Genomic DNA, 15250 nt, shown 5'->3' on the forward strand with positions numbered 1-15250 from the left:
ATTAAGTTGTATGACTTTCTTATTCTCCCCACAGAATACTGCCTAAAATGTAACTGCTAACAAAACCTAATGGAGGGGTGCCAGGATGGCTTAGTCCACTGAGTGTCTGACTTCGGCTCAGGTCATGGTCTCACAGTTTGTGAGTTTGAGCCCCACTTTGTGCTCGCTGTTGTCAGCGTGGAGCCCACTTTTGATCCTTTGTCCCCCTGTCTCTCTTTCCTTCCCCCTCTCAAGTTCTCTCTCTCCAAAATAAATATTAAAAAAAAAAAAAAAAGCTAATGGAGGTAAACTTTAGATTTAGATTTCAAATCCAAAATTAACTTTTCCTATTTTATCTTTCTAAAAAGTAAATCTGCTCATGTCACTTCACAAGCCCATTCAATGCCATGGCTTCAGTGGCATATGAGCCCCATGGGGCTAACCCCAATGTACCTCTTTAGTCTCGCTTTTCTACTCTTTCACTGGTACCTTATGCATGATGCCACCAGGCATCATTATAGTTCTAGTGCACATATCCTCCCCTCTCTCTTGCCTCTTCCTGTTATTTAGCTGACTCCTTTACACAGCTCAAGACAGGTCAGTGTCACTCCCTGAGTAGCTGCCTCTGCAGAGCCTATGAGTGCTACCATCAACCTCCTTCATGGATTGCCAACTCCTTGAACTGTGGGATTGTTTTAGCCCCATTCCTAGTACATAAAAGGTTTTTATAAATGTTGACAAGAATATTAATGCTTTTTTCATAAAGTTATTTCTGGGGTGAATGACATTTCATATATTTAGCCACATTTTTTAACTCATCAGAATGAAAGCTCTCTGATAAGGGAGGGGAGTTATTAGTGACAGCAGAAAAAAGTTCCATTTGCAAGGGAATTGTCTATTTTAAAAGAAAAGTCAGCCATTTATTCTTTTATTAAAAGAAAAGTCAGTCAGTTTATTGTGGATAAACATAATAAACAATATTAACACAATAAACATTTGGATTATTATTATTATTTTTTTTGAGAGAGAGAGAGAGAGAGCACGAGCACAAGCAGGAGAGGGGCAGAGTGAGAGTGAGAGAGAGAGAATCGTAAGCTGGCTCCACACCCAGTACAGAACCCAATGCAGGGCTTGATCTCAACAACTGTGAGATTGTGACCTGAGCCTAAATCAAGAGTTGACGCTTAATCCATTGAGCCACCCAGGCACACCCACAACAAACTCATTTATCCAATAATCAGAGCTCATTGGCTAGAAACTTACCTGCCATCTTCTAATATGTATATATATGTTTATATTTATTTACATATATAAAATATTTATTTATATATTTATATTTTATTTGTGGTGTTGAATCCCTGAAGCTTCTGGAGTGCAGTCCTAATCATCAAAAAATATTTTCCCTCTTTTATTTTTACAAGATGAAGTGAGTTTTGTTGAAGTAATAAGAGCTAGTATTTGTTGAGTGCTATGTGACAGTCACTGTTATAAGTGTTTTACTTATATCATCTAATTTATTTTTTAAAAATTTTTTTTTAACGTTTATTTATTTTTGAGACAGAGAGAGACAGAGCATGAACGGGGGAGGGTCAGAGAGAGAGGGAGACACAGAATCCGAAACAGGCTCCAGGCTCTGAGCTGTCAGCACAGAGCCCGACGCGGGGCTCAAACTCACAGAGTGCGAGATCATGACCTGAGCCGAAATCAGCCGCCTAACCGACTGAGCCACCCAGGCGCCCCTATATCATCTAATTTAATACAATCACCCATTAAATTGGTCATGATAGTTGCCTAAGTGTATGGATGAGAAAACAGGTATTATCAGTGGTTACAAGATGCATCTAGAATTACATATCTTATTAAACAGTGGAATTCAAGTACAATTGTTCTGTCTCAAGAACCCAGCAACTGTGCTTTATTATATTCATACTATTTGAAAAGTGATCTTGCTGGTATGAGATGAGCATGAGAAGCACACAGAATATCTAATTAATCAACTTTGTAAGTTGAAATGTCATGCAATTATCTCTTACCTGACATCAGAAAAAGTCATTAGCTTATGTCTCTCATGTCACAGTCCTGAAGATGCAAGACATCTAAGAGATGACCTAGAAATTTTCCATTACTTCACATATATTGACACATATGTCTAAAGGTTAAGTGATTTATACTAGATATTAGAGCTAGTCTGGTGCTAAGCTAAGAATAAAACTGTCATGAAGCACTCTTAAATTTTCTAACAAATTAGAGCCAACATCAGTGTCACATCCTCTTCCTGAGTTAACCTCAATGAGGAAACCTATTAGCAATTGTAAAACTTCTGTTACACCTGCAACCAATTTAGAATTCAAGTTGGCAAGGCCAACACTCAACTGGAATATCTGCCATCGCTTAGATGATAGCAAAATTGTCTGGTGGTTTTATTTAAAAGTTTATAGAATGATCCTATTATTCACTTCTACTCAATTTTAAAGCTTTCTGTGAAAAAATAAATCTCTATTTTTAATTTAATTTAATTTAATTTTTAAGTGTATTTATTTATTTTTAGAGAGAGAGAGATGTGGGAGGGGCAGAGAGAGAGGGAGAGAGAGAGAGAATCCCAAGCAGGCTCCCCACCATCAGTGAAGAGCCCATTGTAGGGCTTGAACTCACAAAGTGCAAGTTCATGACCTGAACCAAAACCAAGAGTTGGAGGCTTAACTGCCTGAGCCACACAGGCACCCTGAAAAATATAAATCTTTATTAAAGTAGCAGTTCATTTATATACAGATTAAATGATAGCATTATTTCTAAACAGGATGATTCAGAAAAAATATTAATCAGAATATTTAGTTTGAAGTGTCTTTCTTGCTACGTACATAATATTTTCACATAATTCTCAAGAGAATGGCTTTAAGTCTTTTTGACAAAGGTATTTCAGTTGTCTGAAGACCTACATTTACACTATGATATAAATAGGCTTTTGGCCTTTTTTGCCATTATCAGTTTGAAACTATTTCATAGACAATTTTATCTCTCTCCTTTTTGAAATTATACGTTTGTCTTCTGTGTGTCTTAGAACAAATAGAAGAGCCACATATACATTTCTTATTTTCCCTAGTTTCTCTACAGTTAAGCTTTTCTAAATGGGAGAAAAAGTTCTCCCCTTTATTGACCTCTTCACCTCTTATTCTGAAATAAGAACTCTGGAATAACAATCTTTAAATTTTAAAGAGCATCAATTGTAAAATGACTTAACTTTCTTGAGGGAGGTAAACCATAAATACTAAATGAAAAGTTCACAGTGTTCTAGACTGCATCCTGATTTCAGAAACAGTGAGAGGTAAAAAAAAATACATCTAAGAACTAATAAAACAAACACTCATGATTTAAATTTCAGTGCAGTATCCCATCACTTTCCTGAGATGTCCTCAATAAGGGACTCTTGTAAAATTTATTAAAATGTCACATCTGCTAATATTTTAAAAGCAAAGTATTTAGGGGCACCTGGATGATGGCTCAGTTAAGCCTCTGACTTCGGCTCAGGTCATGATCTCACAGTTTGTGAGTTCAAGCCCTGCGTTGGGCTCTGTGCTGACAGCTCAGAGCCTAGAGTCCACTTCAGATTCTGTATCTCCCTCTCTCTTTGCCCCTCCCCTATATTCACCCCTTTCTCTCTCTCTCTCTCTCAAAAATAAATTATAAACATTAAAATAATTTTTTAAAGCAAAGTATTTATGTTACATATTACCCCTAAACCATATTGTTTTCCTTAATATGGGATATAAGATTTCCAATTACAAAATGACTTACTTGAAAGAGCACCCCCATTCTCTAGCATTTTAAGAATATATTTAAACTGAAACAAATGTGGATCTCAGTCAGATACAGTGGTTTCTGAACAGTCAGTTTTTGGAAATTCTAGGAGATACTTGCCACAGTTAGAGCAGTCTCTGGTTTCATTTTGAATTTCACTGCAGGTGATTTTACTTTTGGTTTACATTTAATTGCATTTTTGAGATATTAACACATGTTTTTGGCTGCCTGGAAGCAGTGGTATCTACTTTTTTTGATCTAGAAAATAACAGTATAAATACATATACATAATTTATTATATTTGACAATCCTAAGTGGTCCCAGATTATGGCTTTTTCACCATGAAAATTCATTGAGAACTCATCATGTCACTTTGTAATTAAGTATAGTGATTTACAGTTGTCTCAATAGGTATATTCTATCTTATAATCATAGATACCTCCTCTTACTTCGGTGTTACCTTCTTTCTGAGCCTTATTCTCCAGGCTTTATTCTGCCTGAAATCTTCACAATAGATTCATGTTTTGCTTGATTTAACCATTATTGGTTTTTATTATTTACAAACAAAAATACCTCTTAATACCTAATTTCATTTGAAAGCACCATGTAAAATTTATACTCATAACAATTTTGGATTTTTTACATTTACATATAGAAAGATTATAGAGATATACTAGACTTACATGTCTTTTTGTTTTGTAGCCTAGCATATTTGGTGAGTTTGAGTTACCATGTAAACTATACTGAAAATGTGATGTGTTAAGTTACCAGCCAAAAGTTAAAACTAGATTAAACAGATCTATGTATTAAGAAAGATATTATGGGGGCACCAGGGTGGCACAGTCAATTGAGCCACCTGACTTTGGCTCAGGTAGTGATCTTGTGTCTTCATAAGTTCGAGCCCCACATTGGGCTCTCTGCTGTCAGGATAGAGCCTGCTTTGGATCCTCTGTCTCCCTTTCTCTCTGCCCCTCCCCTACTTGTGCTCTCTCTCCCTCTGTCAAAAATAAATAAACATTTAAAAGATTTAAAGATGTTATGTTACTATAATATTTGAGTTTGAGATTTATTCTGTAGATAATGGGAAATGTTAAATAACATTTTTAGGCAGGGCTGATATATATACAACCTGAGTTCCCAAGAAGACTGTAGATATTTGTTTCATGTCACCCCAAATTTGTACAGCATCCAGTTGGGAGGCAGTCCCTAAATAGGTAGTAAGCAAGGTCTGCCTTCCATTTAGAAAAGGCAAAATAGGGGCGCCTGGGTGGCTCATTTAGTTGAGCACTGGACTCTTGATTTCAGCTCAGGTCATGATCTCTGGGTCATGGGATTGAGCCCCGTGTCGGGTTCCACGCTGATTGTGGAGCCTGATGGAGTCCGTCTCTCTCTCTCTCTCTTCTCCCCCTCTGTCCCTGCCCCCTGCTAACTCTCTCTAAAACTAAGAATAAAATATTTAAAAAAATAAAAGGCAAAATAGATGGCTCACATCCTGATAAGCTATTGCATTAAGCGATAGATGTCAGCATGGTTATTTGGATGTTCTTCTTTGCTACTCTGAATCATAAGGACATGATATGATTATGTGATCATGTAAGGTAAGGTGGACAAAAGGATTTGTTTGGTGTCAAGAGGGCAGAGGGCTGGTGCTGGTAGCATGTAATTGAAACACCCGGGAGTATCCTACCTTCACAGGTATGAAGTAGCGAGAAGGGCCAACACTATTACCAAGATTCAGTAGTTCTCTCTCCATACTCATGTGTTCTTTTTCCAATGTTAGGTGTACTCTCATATGGGTGATGTGTTTTAACCTAGTAATGACACTCAGCCTCTTTTTCCTTGATAATTCTTGAAAATAAAAGATTTATATTAGTGTCTCATCAGTAGTGATTACATTACTTTACCAAATCTGGACCAAGACTGTTTGGCTGGGCTTGAGCTTGATCCTTTTCCTTGATGGAGTGGTAGAGTTAGGGTCACGCCAGCTACATGGAATTAGCATGGAAAAATATTTCTAATAAGAAAAATCAGATTGTGGTTATTAGAATAACGGATAGCAGAAGTGTGATGGCAGAAGGAACAGATAGTTAAACATTTGATGACTCTGGTAATCTACTTTTCTTCATATTCCCTCAAGTTAGGCATAATCATAATTGGATCCTTGCATCTTGGGTGTAATTATATGTGTACCTTGTTTTAGATCTTGTGAAAGCATCATTAGGTTTGATAGGGATGAGATACATTAGTTAGAGGGTGGATGAAACAACACAAGTCTGCTTACCAAACTAAAAAACAGTGTTCTCAATGCCAGAACGGTATCAAGCCATGATGACTTCTGGAATTAAAGGAGTATGATCACTAATCACAAGTGGAAAGGTTAAATCAGTGAATTGTCTGGGAGTCAGTATTCCCTCTTCAGTGCTCTGTGCATTCCATGTTTCTGAAGAGCATGCCATCTGAGAACAATTTTACTATGGACGTTGACAAGCCTCCCTTGTGTCCTACAATTGGCCCCTTTGTGGGTGATCATGATTATTATCCCCAATTCTGAGTATATTTCAAAGAGTGAAATACTCTAATTCTTAAGCTTGAGAAATCACATGTAGCTTAATGGAAACATATTACTTTAAACACTTTACACAATTGCCCAGAATTATCAACTGTCAGTGTAGACAGTAGATGTGTAATGTAATCACTGCTCATTTTGGGGCAGTCACAAGGGTATCCGTGTGGAAAAGCAGCAGTCCCCCCTGTACAGTTCCAGGTGCATTGTCCAGGGCCATCATAAGCATTTCCAGTGAAATAATGTTCTATTCATTGCTTTATCGTCTTTGAATTGAACAGAATGAAAAGGAAGGGAGGAGGAAAGAAATAAGGGAAGAAAGAAAAAAGGAAAAAAGCTTTAAGTGAAGGTGCCAACTTGAAATAGTATAGACCACTGAATTGTAAATATATTATTAACTGCATTATCACACCTAATAGACTTACTCAGATGTGGATGGTTTGTGTTGGTACATATATCTTCATATCCAATACACTCCACCTGTCTGGTCTCAATTATACTTATATTAATTTAATTTTTATTTTACTATTACTTTTTAGTGCACAAAATTTCATTTTATCATCCACCTTCTGAGCTATTACACAGGAGCAAGTGGGGTGTGTGTGGGTGGGGAACATTGACAGCAGGGACTTCCTGAGTTGTCACAGGCTAAGTGCCATTCTCACACTGAACACAATGCCATCTACTAGATTGCAGAGATGAATGATATTGGAAAAATGTATCATTTTGTCTGGAACAGTTTGTAGGGAGGTCCTGCTGCCATGTCACAGACCAAGCCGTGTCTTTCACCTCCAGCTTATCTAAGATGCTGTGGATATCCACATGGGTGTCTCCAATGATTTTGTGCTTAAAAGAAAGCTAATATTTCCCAGAGGTCACTAACGGTGAAAGAGCTTAAAGGAAGGGTAATATTGTTTATGGAATCAGGTGGGCCCCTGTGGAAGCCAAATCATGAGCAGATTTGGGGGGAAAAAAAAGAATTCTCTTCCTCAAACCCAGGTTCAATAAAAGAACAGATTTCCTCTTTCTGGAGACTGAGTTTTTTTTTTTTTTTTTCACTTGCAAGACTGGCACTGGCAGGTACTGGCAGGTCCAAGATCTGGGGGGAAATACATTTTCTTATAGTGGCTTATCTGGGATGCAGGTTGAAGGGCAATCCTGTGTTTCCGGCTGTCAGGGCAGAATTCCAGTCCTCTTACACAGCAGGTTCCTGAGGATGGACAAGGTATCAGTCATTCTGGAGGAGACTTGGGAAGGACTCATACTTCCCATTAGGTTGAGGCTGTAGAACCATGTGTCCAGTGGCTTAGGTGTGAGAATAGTCAGGCTCTGGGAAGCTGGAACTGTCTGGGGAGGGGAAATGCCATAGCTTTCCAGACTGAATAGAAAAGGTCCCCACCACGGACACTGGATACTGATCCACAGCCACAGGACCAGTCCCATTCAAGCTGTAGTTGGTGGCAGAATATGCAAAAGATACTCCTTGTGGTTTGGTCCACTGAGAAGAGAAACGCCACTGACTTGGAGGCACGTTGCTGTCATTCCTCAAGATCACATCTTCACTCTGGCTCTAGGGGCTCGATCCCTGGGGGCGTGACATGGCTAAGAGCTCTGGAAGTTAGTCTCTTCCACCATGCTGCTGATGTCCCCTTGAAAATAGATGAAAAAGGCACACCGGAAATTCCACGCAATCTTCATAGGTCCCTGCATGTTCACAGCAGTCTTCCCTCTTACTCCCATGGCGAGTGACACAGGTGGCACCTTAATTCCTGACCGTCACCTGAGACAGCAAGCCACTCCTGACTGGGCACTGGTGTCCTGTGATGGCCAGAGTTGCCTGACCCACTTTCAAGCAGCTCATTCTTAGTTTTATTTTTGTAGATAATTTAACGTTTTATTTTGAAATAAATTTTGACATAGAAAAGGGCATACTAAATCAGTACAGAATGTTCTTGTGTATCTTTACCCAAAACCTCTAATACAACATCATACAGAGTGATAATAATACAATTATTAAACCAGAAAATTAACATCAATACAATACTATTAAACAAACTGTAGACCTTATTTAAATTTCATGTCTTTCCACTAAAAAACTATAGCCATTAAAAAGATGAAAAATCTAAGTATAAGTATGAAATCTTTAGAGCTAGTGAAGATACTTTATCTACAAAGATAATTCAGGAAATCAAAAAGGGAAAATAGGCCATTGTATGATAAAAAATTAAGATTGCATATGTCAAAAGTATAACTGTACAGGAACAAAAGGAAAACTAGGGTATGTTTTAACCTACGGTCTGAGCAACATTGCGAAGTTAGAACATCAGTATGTATCCCCTCATTATAGTTTACAAGCTTTTAAATATAGGAATAATATATATTAAATTATTTTAAAACCTCTAATCTTGTGCTTTGTGTATGATGAATACAAATATTTACAAGAAAACATTACTTGAAACAAGTTAACTCCTCATTTGTGTAAACTATTACACAGTATTAAAATTCTAAGAAATGAGCTTTTTGGAAATGAGCTTTTTAGAATTTTAACTCTTTGCTAAAGAGAAAAATTAGACAAAGGTTTCATTCAAACTGAGGCAGCTGTATCCCCTCTCTGCATGACAAGAAAATAAAATAGGAAACAATTTGTTTCAATGTTCAAAATAAGGTGGGAATTGTAAGTGAAGAACTCTCAACTTTAATGTATTCATTCATTCAGTTATTCATTCATTCTGCATAAATTTTGTTCAGTTTGCTCACGATGCTCATCAGATCGACGTTCTTTAAAGTCATTATGCATGAGATGTACTTTAGCACTAAATGGTTTGCTCCTGCAGAGACAGTACAAAATCTGAATCCAGAGGGTTTCAACAAGATTTCTGTTCTCCTTTACCCTGCCTGTCTAAAAGTACCTCAGTTACCAGGACAAAGAAAAGCCTGAGCATAATGAGGCAGGTATAATTGAATAGCTATAAGGGTTTAGATTCAGATGGCTAAGAACACATGGCCTCTATGTCAGAAGTAACAAACATTCATCTATGAATCAAGGTCAATTATGGTAAGTTAAAAGGGTAATCGTATCTGTCCATACTAAAGCCCAGCAGAGAGAGTACACTTATACACTTATGAGGCTTAGAAAAAGAAATGGCTTCTGAACATCCAGAAGCCCTCTAAGTATAATGCACAGTCCTCCAGAATATAAGAGGATTCAAAAACTATAGTCTTAAAAGGGAATATAGACACTGATGCATCTATGACTAGATTATACTAGGGTCCAAGGTGACCAGCATCCAGATGACAGTAGGAAAAGAAATATTTGCTGTTTAGGGGCACTTGGGTGGCTCAGTCAGTTAAGCATCCAACTCTTCGATTTCAGCTTAGGTCATGATCTCATGGTTTGTGAGTTTGAGCCCTATGTCTGGCTGTATGCTGACCACTGACCATGCAGAGCCTGCTTGGGGATTCTCTCTCTCCTCTCTCCCCCTCTTTCTCTGTCCCTTCCCTACCTATCAGAATAAATAAATAAACATTAAAAAACACCTGCTGTTTAGAGATGTGCTCTCAGAATCTAACACCTGTTGTAGATTTGAAACTAAAATTATTTTATAACATACCATACATAAATATAATAAAACAGTATTAAATGTAAGGCCAAATAAAGTTCTACCTTTTTAAATAAACATGTTACTACTAATACATCAACATTTTAATTGAATTAAAGAAACGTTATTTTACATTACAGATTATACTCAGTTTGTACAAATATATTACATCTCATATCATGAAGGACTTACCCATGATGAACAGAGAAATGCAGCTGACATGTTTAGGAATTATTAATGCTTTATAATTTCTCAGCAATACACTATGTTTCTTTCATCAGAATAAAAGCTTGAAGAACAAACTCTTGTCAGGAAACAAGCTGTGTGGCATCCATGCAGAAGAGGTGAGTAAATTTTCTCTTCTAGATTCAACAGAATAGAAAGTGCCAGAATATTAGTGCCAGGTTTTTCTTTTAAAACCCAGATACCTGGAGACTTTTCTTTCACTAACACAAAGGAAAACATCAGAATAGGAAAACTAAAACAGATTTTAAACCTTAGATATTTTTGGATGTTTTTGACATAGCATAACCAAGAACAAACAAACAAAAAAAATTAAGCCCGTTAGGCATTACTTCCCTACAGTGATTTTATGGATTCCTTCCTTAATTGGATTATCAGGATTTCCTTAATAGTGAATATCTGAAGGTCCTTGAATTTTTTTTTGTTTTTAACCATCTATGTGATGTCTACAAAGTTTTGCAATAACAATTAAGTGTCAGAAAGAGGATCCTGGGGTTGATCATAAATCTTAAGGAACAAATACATTCCTCAGTTCTACTTGCTAGGCAGGAAATTTGTCTCATGCGTTTCTTAGGGTGGGGTGTGGAAAGTCATTCTGGTTAATCCAGATTTAACTAAAATCAATTTCTTATACTCCTGGTCTCCCAAATCCGTCTGTGATCTAATCCCCTATTTAATGTAGTTTAACCCCTTTCCCATAGCAGTTAGAAGTAAGGCACAGAGCTGGTGAAATACCTCTATAATCTTCTAATGGTGGACTCACATTTTTTGTTCCAATGGACTTTTCCTATTATTATCACCTTATAGCAGGAGGGATAGGGAAGATTACCTGATGACTCATAAGAATTGCTTTTTAGGACTCCAACTAGGAAGTAGTGATACGTGGTTCATTTTACCATATTTGCCAGACCTAGGTCACATGCCTAGCCAAACTGCAAGGACTCTGGACAATGTCATTAGGTTGGTGGTCATTAGGTTGAGATAATTTTTTAGTAAACCAGGTGAAAATACTTCCTGATGGACGTGTAAAATTCATCACTCTAAACACTCAAGTTAGAGTCTAACATGAAATATAAGAACCCATTTATAATGTCTTTCCAATAATATTGTGCATGAAATATCAGTATAAATTTTCAATACATGGAAAAGAAAGGTTGATGCTTTATAAATGAATAATCAAACTGAATCTCTTGTACATATGAGCCAGTGTAGTGTTTCTTTCATTACACTTTTCTATTTGAAGAGTATGCTGCTTAATTTGCTATGATTCTAGAAATATTACATGTGTAATGTGCAGTTTCTGGATAGGTAAGCAAGTAGAGCCAATTTTTGAGTAAGAACTATGTTGACTCTGTGGATTGAAACTATATTCTGAGATGGTTGCCGGGTTCCCAGAGTCCCCCAGCACTCATGAAAGAGAGATGGCTCCTGGGAGACATTGCCTATAGTGTTTAGAAACAAACAAAACAAACAAACAAAAATCCAATAAACAAGCAGCAACGTCAATCTGGGTCTACCTGTTATTTTTTAGCCCCTTAGGTCATTAATGAGTCATTTTAAAAAGTCATCTCAATTCCTTAAGATGATATATTATATCTACATTTTAATTTATTAATTCCTAGATGGTTCATATATTACTATTGCATAATGTTGAAATAAATTTATTCACTTGACCTATCTCTATTTACTTATGGAAAATAATTTAGAGTTTAAAATTCTGGGCAAAGAGGGAGACATGTATATTTTTTTTTCTGTCACAAAAACACTTGCAAAGAATATGGTAACAGATGTAATTATTTGTATTACCACCACCAAAACAAAATAGTAACGTCCTCTATCAGTTTAGAAGCTAAAAAGGAGCTTGTCTTCTAAATCAGTGACTCTAAACTATTTATAGGTACATAAATATCCACATCCCATTGACACATAATGGCTGGTCAATGTTTTAATTTGCCAGGGCAGAATATTGAAAAGAGTGGAGGCTACTTCCAATACCATTGTCTTCACTGTTATTTCACGAAAGAAATGTTCTTGGACATGAATTGTAGAAAAGAAAAACCTCAGAGACTAGCTGAAATATTCTGTCATGGCCGCCTTCTTTGTCTTCACCTTCTCCGTTTTTTTTTTTATTTTACTTACAATTGTTCTCACAAGCTTAATTTTACTGTGGACTTGTGGACTTTACAGGCACCAGGATGTCAAATTACATTTAAAATCATTAGTATAGTTTTGGGGCACCTGAGTAGCTCAGTCGGTTAAGTGTCTGACTTTGGCTCAGGTCATGATCTCACGGTTCATGGGTTCAAGCCCCATGTTGGGCTCTGTGCTGACAGATCAGAGCCTGGAGCCTGCTTTGGATTCTGTCTCCCTCTCTCTCTCTGCCTCTTCCCCACTTGCTCTCTCTCTCTCTCCCTCTCTCTCTCAAAAATAAACATTTAAAAAATAAAATAAAACCATTAGTATAGTTTTAAAAATTACTAAAATTCCCCAATAGCCCAGTGGTTTGAAGATTATCCCTCTGACAATTCTAATTTTTCAAAATGATGCCGGAACAGGCCGGAAGATGGCGGCGTAGGAGGACGCGGGGCTCACAGCGCGTCCTGCCAATCACTTAGATTCCACCTACACTTGCCTAAAGAACCCAGAAAACCGCCAGAGGATTAGCAGAAGGGAGTCTCCGGAGTCAAGCGCAGACTAGAGGCCCACGGAAGAGGGTAGGAAGGGCGGCGAGGCGGTGCGCGCTCCACGGACTGGCGGGAGGGAGCCGGGGCGGAGGGGCGCCTCGCCGGCCAAGCAGAGCCCCCGAGTCTGGCTGGCAAAAGCGGAGGGGCCGGACAGACTGTGTTCCGACAGCAAGCGCGACTTAGCGTCTGGGAGGTCATAAGTTAACAGCTCTGCTCGGAAAGCGGGAAGGCTGGAGGACAAAGGGAGGGAGAGCTGCTGAGCCCCCGGACGGCAGAGCTCAGCTTGGCGGGGAACAAAGGCGCCAGCGCCATCTCCCCCGCCCATCCCCCAGCCAAAATCCCAAAGGGAACCAGTTCCTGCCAGGGAACTTGCTCGCTCCGCGCAAACACCCAACTCTGTGCTTCTGCGGAGCCAAACCTCAGGCAGCGGATCTGACTCCCTCCCGCTGCCACAGGGCTCCTCCTGAAGTGGATCACCTAAGGAGAAGCGAGCTAAGCCTGCCCCTCCAGCCCCCGTGCACCTTGCCTACCCACCCCAGCTAATACGCCAGATCCCCAGCAACACAAGCCTGGCAGTGTGCAAGTAGCCCAGACGGGACACGCCACCCCACAGTGAATCCCGCCCCTAGGAGAGGGGAGGAGAAGGCACACACCAGTCTGACTGTGGCCCCAGCAGTGGGCTGGGGGCAGGCATCGGGTCGGACTGCGGCCCCGCCCACTAACTCCAGTTATACACCACAGCACAGGGGAAGTGCACTGCAGGTCCTCACCACGCCAGGGACTCTCCAAAATGACCAAACGGAAGAATTCCCCTCAGAAGAATCTCCAGGAAATAACAACAGCTAACGAACTGATCAAAAAGGATTTAAATAATATAACAGAAAGTGAATTTAGAATAATAGTCATAAAATTAATCGCAGGGCTTGAAAACAGTATACAGGACAGCAGAGAATCTCTTGCCACAAAGATCGAGGGACTAAGGAACAGTCACGAGGAGTTGAAAAACGCTTTAAACGAAATGCAAAACAAAATGGAATCCACGATGGCTCGGCTTGAAGAGGCAGAGGAGAGAATAGGTGAACTAGAAGATAAAGTTATGGAGAAAGAGGAAGCTGAAAGAAAGAGAGATAAAAAAATCCAGGAGTATGAGGGGAAAATTAGAGAACTAAGTGATACACTAAAAAAAAATAATATAATTGGTATCCCAGAGGAGGAAGAGAGAGGGAAGGGTGCTGAAGGGGTACTTGAACAAATTATAGCTGAGAACTTCCCTGAACTGGGGAAGGAAAAAGGCATTGAAATCCAAGAGGCACAGAGAACTCCCTTCAGACGTAACTTGAATCGACCTTCTGCACGACATATCATAGTGAAACTGGCAAAATACAAGGATAAAGAGAAAATTCTGAAAGCAGCAAGGGATAAACGTGCCCTCACATATAAAGGGAGACCTATAAGACTCGTGACTGATCTCTCCTTTGAAACTTGGCAGGCCAGAAAGGCTTGGCACGATATCTACAGTGTGCTAAACAGAAAAAATATGCAGCCGAGAATCCTTTATCCAGCAAGTCTGTCATTTAGAATAGAAGGAGAGATAAAGGTCTTCCCAAACAAACAAAAACTGAAGGAATTTGTCACCACGAAACCAGCCCTACAAGAGATCCTAAGGGGGATCCTGTGAGACAAAGTACCAGAGACATCACTACAAGCATAAAACATACAGACATCACAATGACTCTAAACCCATATCTTTCTATAATAACACTGAATGTAAATGGATTAAATGCGCCAACTAAAAGACATAGGGTATCAGAATGGATAAAAAAACAAGACCCATCTATTTGCTGTCTACAAGAGACTCATTTTAGATCTGAGGACACCTTTAGATTGAGAGTGAGGGGATGGAGAACTATTTATCATGCTCCTGGAAGCCAAAAGAAAGCTGGAGTAGCCATACTTATATCAGACAAACTAGACTTTCAATTAAAGGCTGTAACAAGAGATGAAGAAGGGCATTATATAATAATCACAGGGTCTATCCACCAGGAAGAGCTAACTATTATAAATGTCTATGCGCCAAATACCCGAGCCCCCAGATATATAAAACAATTACTCATAAACATAAGCAACCTTATTGATAAGAATGTGGTCATTGCAGGGGACTTTAACACCCCACTTACAGAAATGGATAGATCATCTAGGCACACAGTCAATAAAGAAACAAGGGCCCTGAATGATACATTGGATCAGATGGACTTGACAGATATATTTAGAACTCTGCATCCCAAAGCAACAGAATATACTTTCTTCTCGAGTGCACATGGAACATTCTCCAAGATAGATCATATACTGGGTCACAAAACAGCCCTTCATAAGTTTACAAGAATTGA

The 15250-nt window shown here is 38.8% G+C and overlaps 1 protein-coding gene across 3 annotated transcripts in view; it reads left to right on the forward strand.

The window, feature by feature from the left end:
* The window catches only part of LUZP2 (leucine zipper protein 2), a 490860-nt gene that overhangs the window by 341501 nt on the left and 134109 nt on the right, over nucleotides 1-15250 (forward strand). For all 3 annotated transcript variants that reach the window (XM_042906257.1, XM_042906255.1, XM_042906256.1), the window contains exon 6: nucleotides 10218-10280. In XM_042906257.1, the coding sequence (XP_042762191.1) occupies nucleotides 10218-10280 (63 nt within the window). The remainder of the gene's footprint in view (nucleotides 1-10217; nucleotides 10281-15250) is intronic.

The sequence above is a fragment of the Panthera leo genome, chromosome D1 (assembly GCF_018350215.1).
Source record: "Panthera leo isolate Ple1 chromosome D1, P.leo_Ple1_pat1.1, whole genome shotgun sequence".
Taxonomy (NCBI): Eukaryota; Metazoa; Chordata; class Mammalia; order Carnivora; family Felidae; genus Panthera; species Panthera leo.